The 22,694-nt window shown below is 43.4% G+C and overlaps 1 protein-coding gene across 1 annotated transcript in view; it reads right to left on the bottom strand.

The window, feature by feature from the left end:
- The window catches only part of LOC126095126 (myrosinase 1-like), a 242,830-nt gene that overhangs the window by 180,168 nt on the left and 39,968 nt on the right, over positions 1-22,694 (bottom strand). The window contains exon 3 of the mRNA XM_049909834.1: positions 2,713-2,846. Within this exon, the coding sequence (XP_049765791.1) occupies positions 2,713-2,846 (134 nt within the window). The remainder of the gene's footprint in view (positions 1-2,712; positions 2,847-22,694) is intronic.

Here is a 22,694-nt window from a genome sequence, read left to right as displayed (position 1 = left end):
CGTCACCCCACCTGGATCCCTCATCTCCGCTCTATCCAATCCAAAGCCCACAACCGCCTCCGACTCCTCAAACTCGTCTCTGGCTGGACATGGGGGTTGAACCCCTCTACCTTTCCTTAATCAGTCCCATCCTCTGTTATGGCAGTCCTACCTGGATATCTGCCACCCCCCCCCCCCCCAGCTTCTATGTCCCTCCAGATCCTCAAGAGTCATGCACTCCACCTCGCCTTCTGTATATGCCTCCCATTCCCCATGTGGATCCTCTACAACCTGATTCCTTTCCCCCATCTGCTCCTATTCCTCGAACATATCCGCATACTCTACACCTCCCACCACCTTGATCCCCCTCATCCCCTGGTTGCTCCTCTCCTCTCCAAGTCCCGCCCTCTGCTGCACCTTCACTGTTGTGTCCCACCTACCCTCCATCTCTACACCCTTCATCTCCTTTCCCAATTTGGCTTCTGTCAAATCCCCCTCCCAGATGATGCCCTCTCTCCTTCCATTTATCCCTCCCATCAACTCTGATCCTCACCTCCCTCTCCCTTCCTCTGTCCTTTTCCTGGGCTCCCTCTCCCCCCTTCCATCCTGTTTTTCCCCCACCTACCCTCTCTCTGCCTCCCTTCTCTCCCCCCCCCCAAGTACTTTTGCATTCCCCTCCTCTGCCTTTCCCCACTCCCTCTCGCGTCTGCCCAGCCTCCCTCCCCCCCCCTCTTATGAGTCCTCATCCTCCGTTGGCTCCTTCCCCCCTCCCTCACACTTCGTTTTTCCTCTCTTTCCCCTTTTCCTTCGCCGTCATCTGTCCAGGTTCCCCCCATCTGCCCTCAGCTGTGGTGTGTTATCTTTGTGTCAACTTTGTAGTGCAGTGTTTTAAGTGAGTGTTCAGTGTTGCGCGTCTTTTCCAAAGTTTTGTGAACAGAAATCATGCTCTCGCTGGGCATGATTTTTATCTCTCTTGCGAACAGAAACCAGACTGTCGCCGTGTTTTTTAATTGTTATTTTACCTGTCTGCTTCCTGTGTATTTCATTAGCATCGCCAACCCTCTGTTCTATGTTTTAAGATCCACAATTTCCCGCCATTTTACCATTTAAGTCACCGATTTTATCGCCTGCTTTTATTATTTATTATCTTCATTTTTATAAAACATTCTGTAGGCTGAAGAGCGGCATACTAAGCTGTTCCAGCCCGCCACTTTGGGGGGGGGGGGGGGGGGAATCGAATCTTAATAAAGGGGGAAAAAAACATGGACGTTTCGAGTTGTGGGATTGTATCTAGGGGAAAATGCGAATTTCCTTTCAAATATATCACATAAAAAGATGAGTAGTTGAAAACTGTTTGTCCTTGTGGTTACAAAATGAAACTACCTACTTAAAACAATTGGCTGTTTACCTTGTCGAATTTCTTCTGATATTCGTTGCTTTCTATGATAAGAAAGGGTACTTTTCTGAACTATTTCAACATGATATATGTTTTTATGTCACTGGGAAGCAAAAGGTTAAATGATATTATTTAATTCCTAATCAATTCAACTCCTTAAAATTCCTGAGATACAGATGGTGCACAGGAAAGTGGATTTATGTCATAAAAATTTCACTATCTCGCTACACAAACTTAGTTGGAGGATTTCGCTTCAGGAAGAACTCTGAATTGATGAAAATGATTATTTGAATAACTGTAAAATAAGTGTGAATGCTATTTCAGAAGTTTATATAAAATACGTTTTATAAAAGATTCCAACCGCTATATTTAAACGTTGGTATCTGTTATAAAACATATTTTACTATATAAACATGAAACTCTCAAAATGTCATCGGCTGACGAAATAGGTTTAAAAATGTAAATAACTTACAAAACTTATGACTTTCCTCCAAAAAGGTTTGTAGGGCACTGTCTACCCAAATAGATAGTCATTCAAAGAAACTTAATATAAATCTGATAGGATGCGTTTATTGGAAACAAACCTCATTAAATGCATTTCTGTGCTAGCTGTGGTTATCAGGAACACGAACGATAAGCTTTGTGATTATTACACAGAGAAATACTACACACAATTCTGTTGCTTTGATCTTCATTTCATTCTTACACTTCTTCTTAAGTATCAATCCGAAGACTGCTTGGCAGCAAAAGTCGTTCTCCATTCATCTCTGTTCCCTGTTCCTCTCCTGCGTTTCCTCGTACGAGTCTGCTCCGAGACCATGTCTCATCTGTCTAGAATACAGCAGTCTATATCCTCCTCGTCTTCTTTTGCCCTGAATCATTCCTTGCATTAAATTAGCTAGCAAACTAATATGTCGGCTGAGGTGGTCAATTAACTGAGCTCTTCTCTTTCGTGCTGCTAGTAACAGAAATCTTGTTTCACCTGTTCTCTTAAGAATTTCTTCATTTGTGGCTTCACCGTCCGCGAGATCTTTCACATCCACCTTTATTGCCATGTTACAAATGTCTCCGGACGCCTCTCGTCGCATGCATCAATTGTCCAAGTTTCGGAGCCCCACAGTGCCACACTATATACAATTCTCTATTTGTCTCTAAATAAACAGTGCCTGTTTCTTGTACTAGGCAGCCTTTTTATGTGGAATCCTGCTCGATACGTCTCATGTACCTTAGCGAAATATCTCGGTTTTTGAAACATTTCTTTGCTAAGATCAAAAAATTCATGATAACAGAAAATGGGGGGAACCAGCACCCTCAGGTGAGTTCATCGGTATACTTACACCCATGCTAGCCAGTGCTGCGATGTCCTCCTTGTATTTGTGGTAAGAATCGTCAGCGACGTCCGCATTCTTGCCGTCCTCTGTGAAGTTGGGACGTGTGTGCAGGAGGTGGTCCCAGATGTTCTCGCCTTTGCCTGCACGCAAATGCAACCAAGGATGAATTCAAAGTTCTAAGTACAGCACGCGGTAAGTAAGATACTCAGATGACAGAATCCTGTTTCACACATTGCATTTTTTCAGTCGCTAATGATTGCAAGTTCCAGAAAAACTTTAGTTAGTAACAGGGTACGTTAGACTACAGATACTGATGAGTAACGTATACTACTATGGGAGACCAAGAACGAAGGGCTCAGTTTGAAAAGGGTTTAAGACAGGGATGCAGTCTGGCGCCCCTACTGTTCAAACTGTACATCGAAGAAGCAATAACGGAAATGAAAGAAAGATTCAAGCGTGACACTAAAATTCAGAGTGAAAGGATATCAGTGATAAGACTCTCTGAGGACATTGCTATTCCTCAGTGAAAGTGCAGATGAATTGCAGGATCTGTTGAATGGGACGAATAATCTGATCCTAATGAGTATAATATATGGATTCAGACTAAATCGAACAAAGATGAAAGTAATGAAGAGTTGCAATTATGAGATTAGCTGTAAACTTAACATAAAAATTGACGATCGCTCAGTAAATGAAATTGCGGAGTTCTGCTACTCTGGAAGCAAAATAGATGACGGACGATGGACGATGCAGGGAGTATATAAAAAGCAGATCAGTGTAGGCAAAGACACGCCTGCTAGTATCAAACACAAACCTTAATTCGAGGAAGAAATCTCTGAGTATGTAGTTCTGGAGCACTACATTGTATGGTAACGAAACATGGATTTAGGGAAGATCAGAAAAGAAGAGAATCGAAGCATTTTATGTGGTTGAAAATTAGGTGGACTGAGGCGAAGAAAGGAACATATGGAAAACACTGACAACAGGAACGGACAGGAAGATAGGGTATGTGTTAAAACATCAGGGAATAACTTCCGTGGCTTTAGAGGAAGCTGTAGTTGGAAGAAGCTGTACGGGAAGACAGATATTCGAAATTATGCAACAAACAATTGAGAACACAGGGAGCAAGTGCTGGGGTTAAATGAAGATTTTGGAACAAGGAACGAATTCGTGGCGGGCCGCATCAAAGCAATCATAAGGCAGGTGATTCCAAGGAAGAATAACTGTTCTGTTAGTGACCGACTTGTATCATATCTTCCGCAACATCTGCGAGTGTATGGAGTCAGGAAGCGTAGGCATAAGACAATAACTAGTATTCCGGGGGAAGGCAGTTGAAAATCCGATTCTGTAGGTTAAGGTTTCCCGTCATTTTCCAGCAGCACTTAGGAAGATGCCGTGGTGGTCCTTTTGAAAGGACACAGCCGTCCTTCCTGCCCCCCTCCCCCTCCACCATTCCGAGTGTGTGCACTGTCCCTAATGACCCCGTTGTCGAAGGACCGTCAGACACTAATGTTCCTCTCTTCACCCCAATCTTCCATTCTTCAGCGTTTTACAGAAGCTCGAAATTTAGCGCGGACTTGAATGGCAGATGGTTGTAATACTTTCCACGACGAAACTTTGTCTCGAAAGCTGGCAGAAAATCCAAAGAGAATCTGGTCGTATGCAAAGTATGCTAGCGGCTTGATACAATCAGTGCCTTCTCTGCAGGATAGCAATGGAGATACTATCGAAGACAGTGCTGCCAAAGCATACTAAACACAGCCTTCCGAGATGCCTTCACAAAAGAAGACGAAGTAATGATTCCAGAATTCGAATCAAGAACAGCTGCCAACATGAGTAACGTAGAAGCAGATATCCTCGGAGTAGTGAAGCATTTAGGTCAGTTAATGAAAGCAACTCTCGTGGTCCAGACTGTATACCAATTAGGTTCCTTTCGGAGTATGCTGATGCAGTAGCTCCATACTTAACAATCACATACAACCGTTCGCTCCACGAAAGTTCCGTATCCAAAGACTGGAAAATTGCATAGGTCACACCAATATTCAAGAAAGGAAGTAGCAGTAGTCCACTAAATTACAGGCCCATATCATTAACATCGATATGCAGCAGGATTTTGGAGCATATATTGTGTTCGTATGTCATGAATTACCTCGAAGAAAACGGTCTATTGATACACATTCGCACGGATTTATAAAACATCGTTCTTGTGAAACAGAACTAGCTATTTACTCTCATGAAGTGTTTAGTGCTATTGACAAGGGATTTCAAATTGATTCCACATTTCTGGATTTCTGGAAGGCTTTTGACACTGTACCACACAAGCCGCTTGTAGTAAAATTGCGTGCTTATGGAATATTGTCCCAGTTATGTGACTGGATTCATGATTTCCTGTCATAGAGGTCACAATTCGTAGTAACTGACGGGAAGTCATCAAGTAAAACGGAAGTGATTTCTGGCGTTCCCCACGGTAGTGTTATATAGGCCGTTTGCTGTTCCTTATCTGTATAAAAGATTTGGAAGACAATCTGAGCAGCCGTGTTAATTTGTTTGCAGTTGGCGCTGTCGTTTATCAACTAGTAAAGTCATCAGAAGATCAAAAGAAGTTGCGAGACGATTTAGAAAAGATATCTGTATGGTGCAAAAATTGGCAATTGATCCTAAATAACGAAAAGTATGATGTCATCCACATGACTGCTAAAAGGAATCCTTTAAACTTCGGTTACACGATAAATTAGTCAAATCTAAAGGCCGTAAACTCAACTAAATACATAGGAATTACAATTATGAACGACTTAAATTGGAAGGAGCACACAGAAAATGTTGTGGGGAAGGCTAACCAAGACTATGTTTTATTGGCAGAACAGTAGGAAATTGTAACAGATCTACGAAGGAGACTGCCTACACTACGCTTGTCCAACCTCTTTCAGAACACTGCTGCGAGGTGTGGGATCCTTAGGAGTTAGGAGTGAAGGAGTAGATCGAAAAAGTTCAAAGAAGGGCAGCACGTTTCGTATTATCGCGAAATAGGGGAGAGAGTGTCAGTGAAATGATACAGGATTTGGGGTGGACATCATTAAAACAAAGGCGTATTTCGTTGCGGCGGAATGTTTTCACGAAATTCCGATCACCAACTTTCTCCTCCAAATGCGAAAATATTTTGTTGACGCATCCCTACATGGGGAGAAACGATCACCACGATAAAATAGGGGAAATCAGAGCTCGTACAGAAAGATAAAGGTGTTCGTTCTTTCCGCTCTCTATAGGAGACTGGAATAATAGAGAATTGAAATAATAGAGGTGGTTCGATGACCCCTCTGCCAGGCACTGAAATGTGATTTGCAGATTATCCATGTAGATGTAGATGTAGATGCATAGGAAAATTGTCTGTCACGTAGCGATAATATACACTGCTGTGCAAAAATTTTGGAGGAAAGTAGCTTTCGCATGATAGGTTACTACCAAGAAACATAACTCGATGAAACTTGGGCCATATAGAGAAATGACTGATACATTGCAGTGGAGCAGGTAACTGAAAGAAATAGGCAGTGATACGAAAAGAAATGACACTTTTATTGAAAGTCGAGCATTATACTGAAGCCACTGCTACTTATGGCGGTGCTGTGGACAATAAAAAAGGCAGGACGTGGTTTTATAATAGGCTGTGCGAACACCATCGACACACTGCATTCTCTGCAACGAGCTCCCTTCCTAGTTAGAAGGTAGGTAAGGAATTCATGTGATGGTGGTGGCCGTGCGGTTCTAGGACCTTCAGTCCGCTCTGTTTTTAATTTAAACAATCTTTCATAAAAGAGTCCTAATTAAGGCTTTATATTTGCAATGAATTCTGAATTTTTGTATGCTATATGTAATTAGCAATAAGAAGACGCACATTTTTCATGAAAATGACACATATTGTTAATTAGCGTATATTAGATTAATTTTATGTTTAAATGAAGTAGGTAACCGAACTGAAGAAAAAGAAACAAAAAATAATCATCGAAACGAGTTTCCAACCAGCAATTACTAGTCTCAACGTTATTGATTTTTTCCAGCTTAATGTATTTTACGCTTCGCGCAAATGTTAGTGAAACATGCATCGCTGCTTAAAAATTTGCGTCAGCTGGGAACCGAACTAAGGACCCAAACGTGGCAAAAGACCGTTCTAACACACAGTCACGCTGCTGGTCGAGAAATTCGACTTAATTTAAAGGTATTTAAGATGGTCTTAAAACTTCAAAGTCGATTTTCTTCGGAATTTTTGAGAGCTGCATCGACCAGATGTCAGGAATTGATATTTCAGTTGTGAATTTCACGTACCTTAAATATAAAAAATTACAAAAATCCGATTGCCTTGCGGCCTCCTTGTGAAATAAACCGTATTCCCTCTCGGTCGCCGGCTGGGGTGGCCGAGCGGTTCTAGGCGCTAGAGTCTGGAACCGCGCGACTGCTACGGTCGCAGGTTCGAATCCTGCCTCGGGCACGGATTTGTGTGATGTCCTTAGGATAATACGTAAAGGATGTCGATGGAAATCGGCCGTGTCCTTTTCAAAGGAACCATTTCGGTATTTGTGATTTTGGAAAGTCACTGAAAATCTAAATGTGGAAGGGCGGACGGAGATTTGAACCGTCGTCCTTCCGAGTGCGAGTCCAGTGTGTTAACGACTGCGCCACCTGACTCTTCTCTGGTGAAGAAGCACGCGCTGATTCGGTTGCGAAATGTGTCATAAGCCGTGTGTCATTTTGCCGATGCAAGCTTGCTCACGACTGTTCTAACTGGTCCTCGATGTCCTGGATACGGCCGCTAGGACGGTGTCGACGTCAGAGGTGAGCCCACACGTGAGGATAGACCTGGGGGTCTTGCTGACGACGAGAGTACCTCAGCAATATGCAGGCAGTTCGTAGATACAGGTGCCAAGGGTGGACGAGTGTCGTCCTGTTGAAAAAAGCCACTACCATATTGTCTCTTGGGAGATAATACGCGAGGATTTAGCATGTTCGCGACATACTGTGGTGTCGTTAGAGCTCCGTCAGTCATTGCCAGCCGGGACTTCAGCTCATATCCAGAGGCTGCCCACACCTCCGAGCCTGTCCACAATTCGCTGATGATGGTCATCTGCAGTAGTGTACAACAGCGATTCGTCGCTGAACACAATGCGTAGCCTTCCCCGCCACCGCAGATCTCCAAACACAGTCGTTCATCATGTAGTAAAAACCTGGCAGGGCAAATTTCCTAATGCGGCTGCTGTTTATCTTTGACTGAAATGGAAATGATCGTATGGCATTGTTGGCCTGGAGGCCCCATTCGGGGGAGTTCGGCCGCCGTATTGAAAGTCCTTTTTAGGTGACCCACATCGGCGACTTGCGAGTCAATGATGATAAAGGACACACGACACCCAGTCCCCCGCAGATAATCGAACCCGGGCCCCCTGCGTGGTAATCGGTAACGCTACCGCTACCCTACGGAGGCGGACAATCTCCGACTAACGGTGCAGGAGGACACACAAACTTGAAGGGGCTCCACTGCTTGTTTTCGGACGGCAGGCGCAGGTGTTGTGAAGGGGTTACGATGTGCTCTGTGCGCTGTGTGGCGATGTTCTATGAGGTAGGCAGAAGTGGTCGACCAGAAACTTGGTGACGGGTACACTTGCCCTAACGATCCCATGCAGTCCAACATCGGGCCATTCTCATATCCACCTGCCCCAAAAATCTGGACATTGCACAATTCGACCAGATCCACAATGAAGCCCTGTCAGGTTCTGATAACGCTGGCTCCTGTACTTCAGAGTGATCACTCAACAGCTGACGCTTTTCACGCGCCTCATATACCCTACCAGTCCTGGAACCAACACTGAACACGAACAACGTTCACAAAGAATAACAGCTTCAGTCAGTAAGACTGACTGCCCATGGTGTGCACGTGTACGAAGATTCATTGGCGTCCGATCGTGTCTTCTGGTTGCTTCACTTTTGTGTATTAAGACGTGGTACACGTGAGAAACTGAAAATTTTCATAATCCAAATGATTTACGGGTACGTTACACTTTCCGAACTGTGGTCATAAATTGCACAGTGTGACATGCCTCTTCTATGTAATGCAGTTTTTCTCATTTACAGTACCATGTTTTTTTTTTAAGTTTGCACTGCCGGGGCATGGCGGCACGGTGCATCCGATAGTCGCTTATCGTTCGTTTCTTATCGTTATCACTAATGAAGTACGGGAACTGAGTATACGGGAGGGCGTCAAAGCGTACTCGCCGCTCGTTTTGTAACATAAAACGAACGAAAGGACGTACGTTACAGTCTTCATTTTAATTGCTTCCTCTTCTTTGCACTACAGCCCTTCATGGACCTTGACCTCCTCAACAATCTGCTTCCACACGTCTCTGTTCTCTGCTTTTCTCTTCCATCCTCGGATCTCCATCTTGGTAAGATCAGCCAATAAATCTGCCTCTCGTTACTCGTTGGAACGTCCTATCATCTTTCATCCTGTGCATGTGTCGTATTCTTTGGGGTTTAATAAATTTCACTAAATCTTTCCCTTTTACCAGCTCTTACATTTCACGGTGGTACCTTACTCTCCAACCTTCCGCCCCTCTCAAGGGCCCATAAATTTTTGGAGGAATTTCCTTTAAAATGCCCTTATTTTGTTCGTATCTGCTTCAGTCATCGTCCACATTTCTGACCCTATTGGTCGCACAAATGAATAATATTGTATAGAACTGGGGACCTAGAAACGACGAAGAGGCTTCGTCCCCGCCGTAGCCCTCAGTGATACTCAACACAACAACAAGCTACAGCAGTCCACTCTCCCCACCGCCGCCCCACACCGAACCCAGGGTTATTGTGCGGTTCGGCCCCCAGTGGACCCCCCGGGAACGTCTCACATCCGACGAGCCTACCCCCAATGTTTGCGTGGTAGAATTATTATGGTGTACACGTACATGGAGACGGTGTTTGCGCATCAATCGCCGACGTAGTGCAACTGAGGCGGAATAAGGCGAACCAGCTCGAATACGCCGAGGCAGATGGAAAACCGCCTTACAAAACCATCCACAGACTGGAACACCGGATCTCGACGCTAATCCGCCGGGAGGATTCGTACCGGGGACCGGCACGCCTTCCCGCCCGGAAAGCATAGTGTTAGAGCGCACGGCTAGCTGGGCGGGCTAAGGAATAATATACTGTCAGCTTGATCGATCTTGTGATTAGACAATTCTAGAATACCTGTAAGTTTGCATAATAGGCTCTGTTCGTTGCTGGTATACTCTGTCTCTAACGCATTGTCTCATATTATTATGGCTGTTTAAGAGGACAGCTGAATAACGGAAGTAGCTGACAGCTTTAAGACATCTATTAGAGGCCTTCAGGTCGTATGGTGTTCTTCTAGTCTCAGAGTTGGACATTGCTCTGCATTTGGTCTTGTGTTTGTCTACAGTTAGTCCAGTTTGTAAATTTTTTAAGGATATTTACATCCCTTTCCACAATTGTAGTATCATCTGCAAATGCACGTATCTAACTGGATTTCATCATTATTGCTCCTCTCTTGTCTATTTTTTGTATCAGACTATGCAGCGCTACGTTAAAAAGAACTGCTGAGCGATAATCACTCTGTTTCACTTTGTAAAGTTAAATCCGTTCGTCGTTTTGTTGTTCCCTGTTACTTTTATCTTTATGTCCTTCATTGTGAACCAAACTAACATTCTTAGCTCGTCACAGACGCGCAATTCTTGAAGAGTCTTACACAATGCTGGCCTGTTAACTCTATCAAAATATCGTTTAAAGTCAACAAGTAAGAAGTGTAGATCTATGTCATCTTCATAAAAATTTCTCCATAATTTGTCTGTTAACAAAAAACTGGCCAGGAATGCCTTTATTCGGGCGAAAACAACGTTGTTATTCTCTGAGAATATTTTCAGCCCACTTCTTTATCCTTTCATTCATCACCACGGAAAATATCTTTTGGGTTATAATCAATAAAGCTATGCCTGTATAATGTTCACAAGTTAACTTGTCATTATTATTACACATTTATGCTCATGGGGTATCGTCTCAGTTGTGCGACTGGATTCGTGATTTCCTGTCAAGAAGGTCGCAGTTCCCCAGGGAAGCGTCCTGGGACCTCTGCTGTTCCTGATCTATATAAATGACCTGGGTGACAATCTGAGCAGTTCTCTTAGGTTGTTCGCAGATGATGCTGTAATTTACCGTCTAGTAAGGTCATCCGAAGACCAGTATCAGTTGCAAAGCGGTTTAGAATAGATTGCTGTATGGTGTGGCAGGTGGCAGTTGACGCTAAATAACGAAACGTGTGAGGTGATCCACATGAGTTCCAAAAGAAATCCGTTGTAAATCGATTACTCGATAAATAGTACAATTCTCAACGCTGTCAATTCAACTAAGTACCTGGGTGTTAAAATTACGAACAACTTCAGTTGGAAAGACCACATAGATAATATTGTGGGGAAGGCGAGCCAAAGGTTGCGTTTCATTGGCAGGACACTTAGAAGATGCAACAAGTCCACTAAAGAGACAGCTTGCACTACACTAGTTCGTCCTCTGTTAGAATGTTGCTGCGCGGTGTGGGATCCTTACTAGGTGGGATTGACGGAGGACATCGAAAGGGTGCAATAAAGGGCAGCTCGTTTTGTATTATCACGTAATAGGGGAGAGAGTGTGGCAGATATGATACGCGAGTTGGGATGGAAGTCATTAAAGCAAAGACGTTTTTCGTCCCGGCGAGATCTATTTACGAAATTTCAGTCACTAACTTTCTCTTCCGAATGCGAAAATATTTTGTTGAGCCCAGCCTACATAGGTAGGAATCATCATCAAAATAAAATAAGAGAAATCAGAGCTCGAACAGAAAGGTTTAGGTGTTCGTTTTTCCCGCGCGCTGTTCGGGAGTGGACTGGTAGAGAGATAGTATGATTGTGGTTCCATGAACCCTCTGCCAAGCACTTAAATGTAAATTGCAGAGTAATCGTGTAGATGTAGATGTGTAGATGTAGACACTGTTTAACTTGAGTGTTGCAGGATTATTCAGGTTTTTCTTGCTTCATTCTTCTTTTTCTCTTCCTCTTCCTTCTTTGGATGTGTTGCTGTTTCTTTTACTCTGTCCACATCATTTTTGTCTGTTTTATTCCTTTCTTTTACTTCAGATTTAGTGTTCATAATTTGTCTTATGAATTTCTTTCTTTCATTTTTCATTTCCCTACTGAATCCTTCTAGTTTTAGTAGGTCCTCTAAAAACCAATTGGTTTTCTTATTGAGCTGTGTACTACATGAAAATCTCTTTGTGGATCTGTTGTTGTTCATTCTATATATGTGTCCATAGAGTGTTAGTCTTCGTTTTTGATCACTTCTGTGAGTCTATGTGTTCGTGTAAATCTGCGGTTGGTCTCTTCATCAATATACCATCTCTGTGTACTGCTACAGAAATTTTTCTGAGGATGTTACGTTCTATTTTTTCTGTCTCCGTGATGTTTGATGCTCTACTGTGGTCGTTTATAACGCGTAGAGTGTTTCTATTAGTGCAACTGCATTGTAGTGCCAGAACTGGGCTGCCTTGAAATGTTCCTTTTATTATAGTGCATCCATGTCAGTTTTTACGCTTTCTAAAGTTTCTCTATTCGCTCTATGGTGGATGCCTGTGTCATCCTACAGATTGTATATATTGTCCTAGATTTTCAACTCTGTTAGCGTTTCCGTATTTTGTGTGTGTGGCTTATGTGTTGTTATACTTTCTTTCCATGTACTGTGTTTTCTCATATGATATCTGTAGATCTGATTTGGAAGAGACTTCAGTTAAGTATTCCAATGTTTCTTGTGCTTCTAGTCTGTTTTCCACCTTTCTTGCGTATAGTGCACATTATTCCCATTTTGCAGTCCTCAGGCATTCTTTGATTTTCCCCTATGTTATAAGTTAGTGCATGTATTTCACGAATCAGAGGATGACCACCAAATTTTATAAGTGAATCTTAACTAAGATTTATTGAAGTCTGTTTCTTTCCAATCAATAGAATACCTCCAGACACAAAAAAGAGACACGTTTAACTCAAACAGTTATATACAAAAAACCAGGACGCCCCCAAACGCCCTCAAAAGTACGACAAATCCGGGGAAATCCGGATGACCAGTGTTCCAAAAACGGAACATTAGAAAAAACGTAATAACTAATTATCTGCTTTTAGAACTATTGCGGGTATTACAGTTAATCTAGAGCGAGGTGGCGCAGTGGTTAGCACACTGGACTCGCATTCGGGAGGACGACGGTTCAATCCCGTCTCCGACCTTCCTGACTTAGGTTTTCCGTGATTTCCCTAAATCGTTTCAGGCAAATGCCGGGATGGTTCCTTTGAAAGGGCACGGCCGATTTCCTTCCCAATCCTTCCCTAACCCGAGCTTGCGCTCCGTCTCTAATGACCTCGTTGTCGACGGGACGTTAAACACTAACCACCACCACCACCACCACAGTTAATCTAGGAACTTCAAAGAATAACAGAATATACAGTAAAACTTGCTCAAATCGGTACGTGTATAATTCGGAAATCTGCCCAAACCGTACAAGTATCTCAGTCCCGACGCATTCAGTGCACTTTTATACGTTGATTGTTTGTATAAAGCAGAACGTGGCTAACGCGGAAACGGAAAGCAAATCTTAGAACATACTTAATAATTCATTATATAATGCGGGAAAGAGCATATACAGTACTACTATATTACAGGTCATTAGTTATTCACGACTCTACAAGAAAGTTACTTTTAACGCCTCTGTTAACCCTAGCATTACCAACGTATTTTTTGTTACATGTAATACCAACGGGGGGGCCTCAAAGGCCCATAAAGAATACCACAATTTATTTTATCATAAATCATGTTTATTTACTTCTGATACCTCTAATAACAATTCAAAATGCTTAGACATTGTTTTTGTATACTGGATAATAAAAGATGTTATTATAATAGGAATAAAATGAACAAATCACGAGATTCAGTTTATATATTTTTTGGAATAATGTTTCAAAATAGTGTTTTCTTATAAAAACGACTTTTTTAATTCGATACACTACATGAAGCAAACAAAATTTACTGTCTCATTTTGCAACGTATTTTTCACACAACACTGTCTTCCTGCAGTGTTTCCCACAGACGTGTTTGTGGCACTGAGAGCAGGTAACAGTTGACTTTCCCAGCTTGTTGTACTTGATCTTTTTAGATGCAGCTTCTTGGCAGCATAGGTGGCACCGTCCACGTGTTCCTGGTTCTGCTGTTGAGGATGATGGTTCTACAGAGCAGCTGAGCTTCCGTTGTGTGATGCTTTCCATTGCCACTATTACTGGCTTCTGAAGTCCATACAAATTTTGTGCCCGTTTATCTACTTGAGATCTTATTAGTTCGAGACCTAAGTTAGTGATAAAAACTCTTCTGCGGTTTAGCAAATTCTTTTTCCAATTCGGAAAGTTGAGGAGGAAGAGTGAATATGCATTTATTGCTGCTATGTCAATGAGTGTGTAGAAGAGGGACAAAGGCCATCTTCTTGTTCCTCTCTTTGTGCTGTAGTGTCTTGCCATCTGGTCTATGGTGTCCACGCCTCCCTTTGTAGAACTATAAAAAAGATTTATGTTAGTCTTTTTTGAGTCTTCATTCAACACCCCTTCTGAGTGATAAGTTGAAAGCATCAACAGCAGTCGTTTTGGCTTCTCGCGGACTAGCGTTGATGCAAGAGTAACTGGTGGCCTCTGTGTCTGAGGGTCAGTATAAGCAAAGATGGAAGAGTGTAAACTGCGGCCAGTTGTAGTCTTCAGCTCTTCAGGTATGTGTCGTCTGTTAGACTGTAGGGTGCCAACAAGTGTGAGGTGAAAATCATTCCATAGAGTCTCAGCAAGCTCCACTGAAGTATAGTACCGATCTATGGTAACATTACGGCCTGATTTTTCAATAGGTTTTATTAGTCTCTTTACAATTTCCATCGGTCCATTTGAATGCTGTGTATTTCCTGACTTGCCTGTATAGATGTCCATGCTGATCACATATCTAGTCTCAGAATCAGACAGCATTCGAATTAGAATGCCGTATTTTCCAGGTTTTTCTTTTAGAAACACCTTGAATGGACAGCGACCACGGAACAAAGACAACATCTCATCCACTGTTGTATGTAGACCAGGAATGAAATACAATGGAAGTGAAGAATTGAAGCTTTCAAAAATTTCCCTCATTGGAGCAAACTTGTCAGTCTGGCGACGAATTTCTCTTGTGTTCTTATCATCAAACCTCAATATTTTAGTCAATTCGAAAAATCGGGTCCGACTCATTGATCCATAGTACACTTGTCGGCCCTGAAGCAAAGACCATAAATCTTGGACAGGTATCTTATTGTCATGATTTGAACCCATGATTAGCAAGAGTCCTATATAACAAAATAACTCATCTTCATCTGTGTGCTGAATACCTAGTCGAGAAGCCTCTTCATTTGAGTGTAGTTTTATTAGATTCATAATTTGAGGTGTAAAAAAGAGCTCTATAGCCTCTTTCGGAGACGCAATTCTTCCTTGTTGTCCTAGCCCCATTCTTTCTCGCACTATATTTTGTACAGAACGCCGATATTGTCGAGATGGCTTCGTAATATACTCTCGTCCACTTTTTGCAATGAATTTATCACATTCCGTATCATTATCATCTGGTGGATTGGCTTCAACCTCATCTTCATTCTCAGACGATGAATCAGTTCTAATTTCTTCCACATCATCATCCACTTCACTTTCCTCTAAATCTGATTCGTTCGAAACTTCTTCTAGCACTCTTTCAATGGAACTATCACGTAAACGATGTCTACTCATGTTGCTGGTTCAGCCGGCCGGAGTGGCCGTGCGGTTATAGGCGCTACAGTCTGGAACCGCGTGACCGCTACGGTCGCAGGTTCGAATCCTGCCTCGGGCATGGATGTGTGTGATGTCCTTAGGTTAGTTAGGTTTAAGTAGTTCTAAGTTCTAGGGGACTGATGGCCACAGTAGTTAAGTCCCATAGTGCTCAGAGCCATTTTGTTGCTGGTTCAACAGCAGCAGAAACACTGAAAATAACAATGGTCCGCTTCATAATAATATGTCTGAAGGCAACAATGCCAAAATTCGTTTCATGGTAAGAATTTGAAACGAGAGACTCAACCTCGTAAATCTTTCCTTGCTATTACCAACGGGTGGGCTTCTAAGGCCCACACAGAATTAAATCAAGTAAATGAATTTTAATTACATTTTTATTCCGAAATTCTGTAATGACTCAATAGTACATTCAATAACGAACAATTACCTTTGCTTTCAAGTTCATATATCAAAGGGTGTGGATACAACATAGAAAAACTGAGTCAGTGGGCCTACGAGGCCCCCCCGTTGGTAATGCTAGGGTTAAGCGGTGCAAAACCAAGAAAAGAGGTCCAGCGCAGCGCGGCGCTGCTGGTGTGGACCTAAAACCGAGCCGCTCTGTGCAACAACGAATATGTAAGTTACGCTCATTGTCGGCACAGTAAACCCGCCAGAGTAGCCGAGAGCGCTAATACGCTGCTTCCTGGACTCGGATAAGCGCGCCGGGCCCGGATCGGATTAACGACGAGGTATGCCAGTCAGCCTGGATCTGGTTTTTAGGCGGTTTCCTACCTCCCGCTAGGTGAATACCGGGCTGGTCCCCAAGTTCCACCTCAGTTAAACGACTCACAGACATTTGAAAACGTTCGCACTATTTCATGACTTACACTAGACTCAGACAGCTGGGGTGCACTCCTTCCGTCCCGGGGGGTTCGGGGTGGCGGCAGGAAGGGCATCCGGCAACCCTCTGCCAAATCCGTAATAACAAAGCCGACCCCGCGTTGGAACTGGACAAAGGCCCCGAGAAAGAAGGAAAGTGTCGGTACAGTATATCAAAGAAAACGGTAAGTTCGTCAGTGCTCTATTTGTTGGATTTCTCGTTTTATTATTGACGCGCGCCGGCGCATACGGGAACATTGTTGCGCATCTTCCAATACTCTGCTGCAACGTGCGCAGTGAAAGAAGTGGCTATTGTTCCGTTAAACAATGGTTTTACCAGTTTCCGTTGACTAGTAGCACTTTAATAAGAGATACAGTAACATGACGTCGAACAAACGGTATGTGTCTGTAACACTTAACGAAAAGATTAATGTAATCACGGCGAGTGAGAAAGACAAACTCTATGTGCGCGAAATTATGTTGCGTTTCAAATGCGGTAAAACACAAATTTATGAGACTTTAAGAAACAAGGATAATATTCGGGACAAATGGATGAAAGGGAAGGGCAAACGAAAAGAAAGGCGAAGAAGACCGGAAATGAAGAAATTAACGAAAGACTGTGGGAATGGATCGTAAGTGCGTGGGCAAAAAACTTATCTTTATCTGGAACCATGTTGCAGAGTGAGGCTCTGAATGTCGCTCAAGAGCTTGGAATTACGGAGTTTAAGGCATCCACAGGATGGCTGGACAGTTTCAAAGCTAGGCACAACACCGTGTAGAATGAAGTGTGTGGGGAAGTTAAGGATGTGCAGGAAAATGTAGCAACAGAATGGAAGACAATACTGTCCAACTTAATTGTAAATTATGACCCGTAAGACGTGTTCAGTGCCGGTGAAACGGGACTGTTTTATCGCGCGTTGCCTTCAAAATCGCTAGCAGTTAGAGATGAAAAGTGCACCGGCGGAAAAATGTCAAAGAAGTACTCACTGTACTGCTGTGTAGAAACATGTTAGGTGAAATGGAGAAGCCACTGTTGATTGGAAAGGCGACAAAATCGCGTTGTTTCAAAAACATAGTAGTCAATAAGCTTCTAGTCACATGGCAAAGCAACAAAAACGCGCGTCTGCAGCTCGTGGTCGTGCGGAGGCGTTCTCGCTTCCCGCGCCCTGGTTCCCGGGTTCGATTCCCGGCGGGGTCAGGGATTTTCTCTGCCTCGTGATGACTGGGTGTTGTGTGCTGTCCTTAGGTTAGTTAGATATAAGTAGCTCTAAGACCTAGGGGACTGATGACCATAGCTGTTAAGTCCCATAGTGCTCAGAGCCATTTAACAAAAACGCGTGGATGGTGAGTGGTCTTATGAAAGAATGGCTGGCTCTTTCAATGCGAAAATGAAAAAAAAGGAAATCGCCAAGTTCTCCTTTTCCTAGACAATGCAACCCGCCAGCAGAAAGTAACGTTATCAAACGTGAAATTGGCTTGGTTCCCTCCAACTTCAAGCAGCCTCACACAACCCGTGGGCCAGGGGGTTATTTGAAGTGTCATTACAGGCGATTACTGATGCAATCTCTCATTCTTAGTGTTGAAGAAGCCGGATGTGCGTGTGCTCTTGCACGATCAGTTTCTGTCCTGGATGCAGTAAACTGGATTGTCTTGGCAGTAGAGGAAGTGCTTCAACAAACCGGGGTTTTGCTGTCAAGAACAGGACGCTTCTGTGGCCATCGAAGTTCAAGAATATGCAGCAGAAATTGCTGAATTAATGAAAATGCGAAACATTTCATGTAGAGCAGATGATTACATTCGAAGCGATGACTTTCTGTCAACTCACTCCACGTTCACTTCAGCAACAGATTTGATAGAAATTCGCTACACAGACGATGATAAAGAAGAAACAAAGGAAGAAGAAGAGGAGTAAAATGATTTCCCTAGAAAAGTTAATACCCCTGAACAAGCCACTGCATGCATAAACGATTTTATGCAATTTGCAGCATACACAGATTCTCCTAAGTTGTTGGAGCTATTGTATGGTGCAAAAAAGTTTTCCTCTTTATATGTGGCGAAAAGAGTGAAATGTAAACCAAATAAACATGGGAGTAATATGAATGTACGTGCAATAATAAACGAATTTAAAGTTCGAGTAAAAATATAGAAATACTGAGTTATTTATCAGTTAGTGTAATAGCCCAGCGTTCTATGGTTTAATGAACAGTAAAGAACATCTACTGTGCTGAAGTGAAGGTTCATAAGTATAGTATATGCATAATTAAAAATTTGTACTGTTCTTTTGTGCATGATACCTGACAAACTTTCGTAGACCAGTGAGTTTTGTGCAATCGGGAAACTTGTCCAACTTGGAAAATTATTTTAATCCCAGTCGATTCCGGTTTGAGCAAGTTTTGTAAGCGTAGGTTTCGGTGACCACTGTGACAGTCGATACAATTCTTCTGGGTCTCAATCACACTGTCAGTGTGGAAAATTTCCGATCTTTCGGCCACTATTGCAAATGGCCTTCCTCATGGTGTTTTTCTGATAACTAGCTACGCGTTTACAATGCTGTCACAGACACGGAAGAATTTTACTGTCATTTGATGTTTTGCTTATTTGTTGCGAACTTACTTGTTTTGTCGACTCATTTCGTCAGCCAACTGTTAAGGGCAGTGCTTCAGCTGAAGTTGAAAGGTGGCTTTCATTTGTGACATTCATTTCGCAGATTATTCTGCACATTTGGAGTAAATAAACCCGTATAATGGTTTATTAGTCTTTTTAGGTGGATTAGAAAGAGAGATACGTGATGATTAAACACATGTCTGAAATAATACAGGCTTTGGTAATAATAGTATTTAGTTGCATGCTGTAGGTGTAAGAAAAGTAAAGTTGCCAGGGGCGGCGAGGAGTGGTCGGGTACAGCCGGGGAGGCGAAGGCGGCGAGCGCCGGGAGAGCATTGTCACAGAGTAACAAATATCTTTGTCTGTGGCATTGTGCAGGGGCCGGGGGTCCCAGGGGATGGGCCCACTGACCGCCAAGCATCAAAAGGAACGCCGCCGGGTGCCAGGTGAGAGAGAGGGGGGAAATGTCGAGCAGACAGAGAGCGTCCAACGTACGCGCTGGCGCCGCCCGGTCGCGCGCTGTTTTAGCGGCAAATGGGCTGCGCTCTGATTGGGCAGTTCATAAGGAAGTGTGGGAAAAGCTGGGGGTCAACGCCCGCTGTTTGGACAGAGAAATTTTTGGATAGGTGGAGATGTGGGAGATGTGGGAGGCCTTTGTAGCGTCGGTATTGACTGACGAGAGTTTCAAAGTGAGTTTGGCGGCAAGATTGTCACAAGAGCATCGCGCAGAGAGCGGCAGGTGGGAGAGCGTCTTATGCCGTGAAGGCGGACAGTCGCAAAGTTCGGTAGCTCTGAGATCGGGACTCAGATTCTGAATACTGTGCTGTGTACGATCTAGAGTCTGCAGCTACAGTAGGCCATCAGCGTCCACGATAGGCATTGCATTGAGTACTAGTATAATTGCAGTCGATTCCGCCTTATAGGCTGGCAGTCACCATTGAACGTAGCCAACCAGTGCAAAGAGCTATCATATTGGGATTGCACGTTAGTACAAGACGCACTGGGCTGCAGCTTAAAGGTTGTTGAGCCAGTCTTGAAAGCGTTGTATACCATTTAGAGGAAATATGGGACTTGTGGTATTAGCTGTTTCTGAGTAGTTTATTCTGCTCTAGATATTTGAGAGACTAATCTCAATTCAGCGACTTCGCAGCTGCAGTCGTCGCCCCAGCAGTATTGACGGAGTCAACATGCTGGTAGACGGTATTGTAAAACTTGCAGCAGCGGCAGTAAAGTTCGGAAATAGTTGTCGGATCGTGTTCTTGCCATCCACTGATCACCTGTGCAGTTTTGCTTACGATTCGTTAGTGGTTATTTGTCTTTTTGCATGTTGTTCGGTTTGTTTCTCGGTGGTGGTGTCCGAAGTGTGTATTATTTGAGACACAAAAGAGATTATAGGAACGCAGTCAGATCGCATTTACCATTTGCTTATCCAGAGGCGTAATTAAATCTAACTTCGCATCAACTTAACATTGAGACTATAGGAAGGCAGTCAGATCGCATTTACTATTTGCTTATCCAGGGGCGTAATAAAAATCTAACTTCACATCAACTTTAACATTAAGAGCTGAGAGCCAATCTTACCAGTGTAGTATATCTAAGAACAGGGTACAATTTGTTCAATTTGTTTTCATTCGTGGTTTGTTCAATATGAATTTCTATCGTGGGATAATTTACAATAAATACAAGTTATTTGCAATATCGCTTTTGATTCAGTAATCAGAGGTAGTTAGCAGTCACTCACACATTAATATATTTGATTCTTGTTTAACAACGGCCGCTATCCCAATAGGGACCCCTACAAAATCAACTGCTGGATAGAGACACCGACAAAGGTTCTGTAAGCGCAAAGAATCCCTGACAATACTTTGATAAAAGTTATTCCAGCAGTTTTTCGTAACAATTGACCTTTGACACAGCAGGCACTAAGGGGCTGTTAGTAGCAGTGTCGATGCACGGCGGTAGCGGCGAGCGCGGGCCAGGGCAGTACACTGCCGCCGCTGCTGAAGTACTGGCTGTTCTTCGTGCTTCAGTGTCCCTGCCAATACATATCGGCAAAACGAATATCGCCCTGGACGAACTTCGGAACGCTCTATCGCATGGGCACGTAAAATTGCACTTTAAAAATAATTTTGTTCGTAACGAGAAACAGATCGGCGCTTTTCATTGGCTGTCGCGTGGCTGTCGCGTGGATGGCGTGATGAGCAGTATTTGTTTCGGCTGACTCCAGCTACACAGTGCAAAGACTAAATTGCAATTAAAGTGTTTGGCAAACTGTATTTCTCAAATTGTGAAGTTTTGGCTGGTTCTCCGTATGTGTCAAAGCGTCGAGCAGTGTCGGGAAAGTAGGTCGGGATATGTATGCTACGTGTTGAAACTGGAGCTACAAACACGGGCAGCGCAGACGGAGGCTGCCGCGTCAGCAAAGGGCAGAACAGGTGGCATGTCCAGCAGTGTTAGCACAACATCCAGGACACAGCAGTGCAGCAAAATGCACGTGGGGTATCTGCAAGGTAGACTGCACTAGCTCGACGACCACAATTTAACAGCGATTGACACATTACTGACACTGTGTCTGAGTTCAAGGAAAAGGGCTCTCTTAGTGCGACTTCTCAAGCGCAGCCTACTTGTGCAATACCCCAGGCGGACTGGGAAAGTCAGGTAAACATACTCAAACAGAAAAATGCCAGACTAATACAAGTAGTGATACGCGCCATCACTGTTGTAAGACACGATACTCAATCCAACGATCCTTTACGACACGCCTCACCTGAAAATCAAATCGACATCCCAAAGGATGAAAACATTAGGCTGAACATACTTGTGGATGAGTTAGAGTTGGCCAAATTCAAATTAGAGATGGAAAACGGGAGACTCAAAACAGAAATAAGGTAAATTAAAAATTGTACCGGACTCCCACTGCATTCTTTGGCTGCACTATTCCGAATAAAAAAAGTGAAAAATACAGTTGAAACAAAAATAGAAAACACCGAAGTAAAAAAGCAACAAATTTGTTAAATCAGCTAACAATTAGGACCCAGAACAGATTAGCGAAGTACCGACATCCCAAGTAAATCCGTGCAAAGATAAGCTGAAAATAAGAGCAATAGTGCCCCAGACCCCATTTGTCGTAAGCATTGAAATTGAAACACAGAAATATTGCAGAAAATTCCAAGAGAGAGCTACTCAAAGACATAAAGTACAAGACAAAATGAAAGACCAACAACGTGTAACTGTTCAATACGTTCCTGGCACAAACATGTAATAGGTGCTACTGGAACAGATATACGAAATTACAGACGAACAGTTCGTGCAAGGATCTGAACTTAGGTTTAATACAGGTCAAAAGGAGAAAGGCTTTTCGAACAACGTACTTGGTGTCAGCCCTCGTCTCAGTCAGTCCGCATCTTCATCCCTTGTGTGGCAAACTGAGGAGCTACTTGATTGAGAAGAAGCGGTTCCTGTCTCGGAAACTGACATATGGCCGGGAGAGCGGTGTGCTGATCGCATGCCCCTCCAAATCCGGCTCCCGTGACGCCCATGGGCTATGGATGGCACGGCGGCCGGTCGGTACCGTTGCGCCTTCGTGAGCTGTTCGGGAGGAGTTAAGTTTAGTTCAGTCAGTCTCTTGTGAGAAACATACTTCTCAGTCAA

Source organism: Schistocerca cancellata, chromosome 8 (genome assembly GCF_023864275.1).
Source record: "Schistocerca cancellata isolate TAMUIC-IGC-003103 chromosome 8, iqSchCanc2.1, whole genome shotgun sequence".
NCBI classification, from domain to species: domain Eukaryota; kingdom Metazoa; phylum Arthropoda; class Insecta; order Orthoptera; family Acrididae; genus Schistocerca; species Schistocerca cancellata.
Note: the sequence above shows the minus strand (reverse complement) of the source record. Positions and strands in the feature narration are given on the sequence as shown.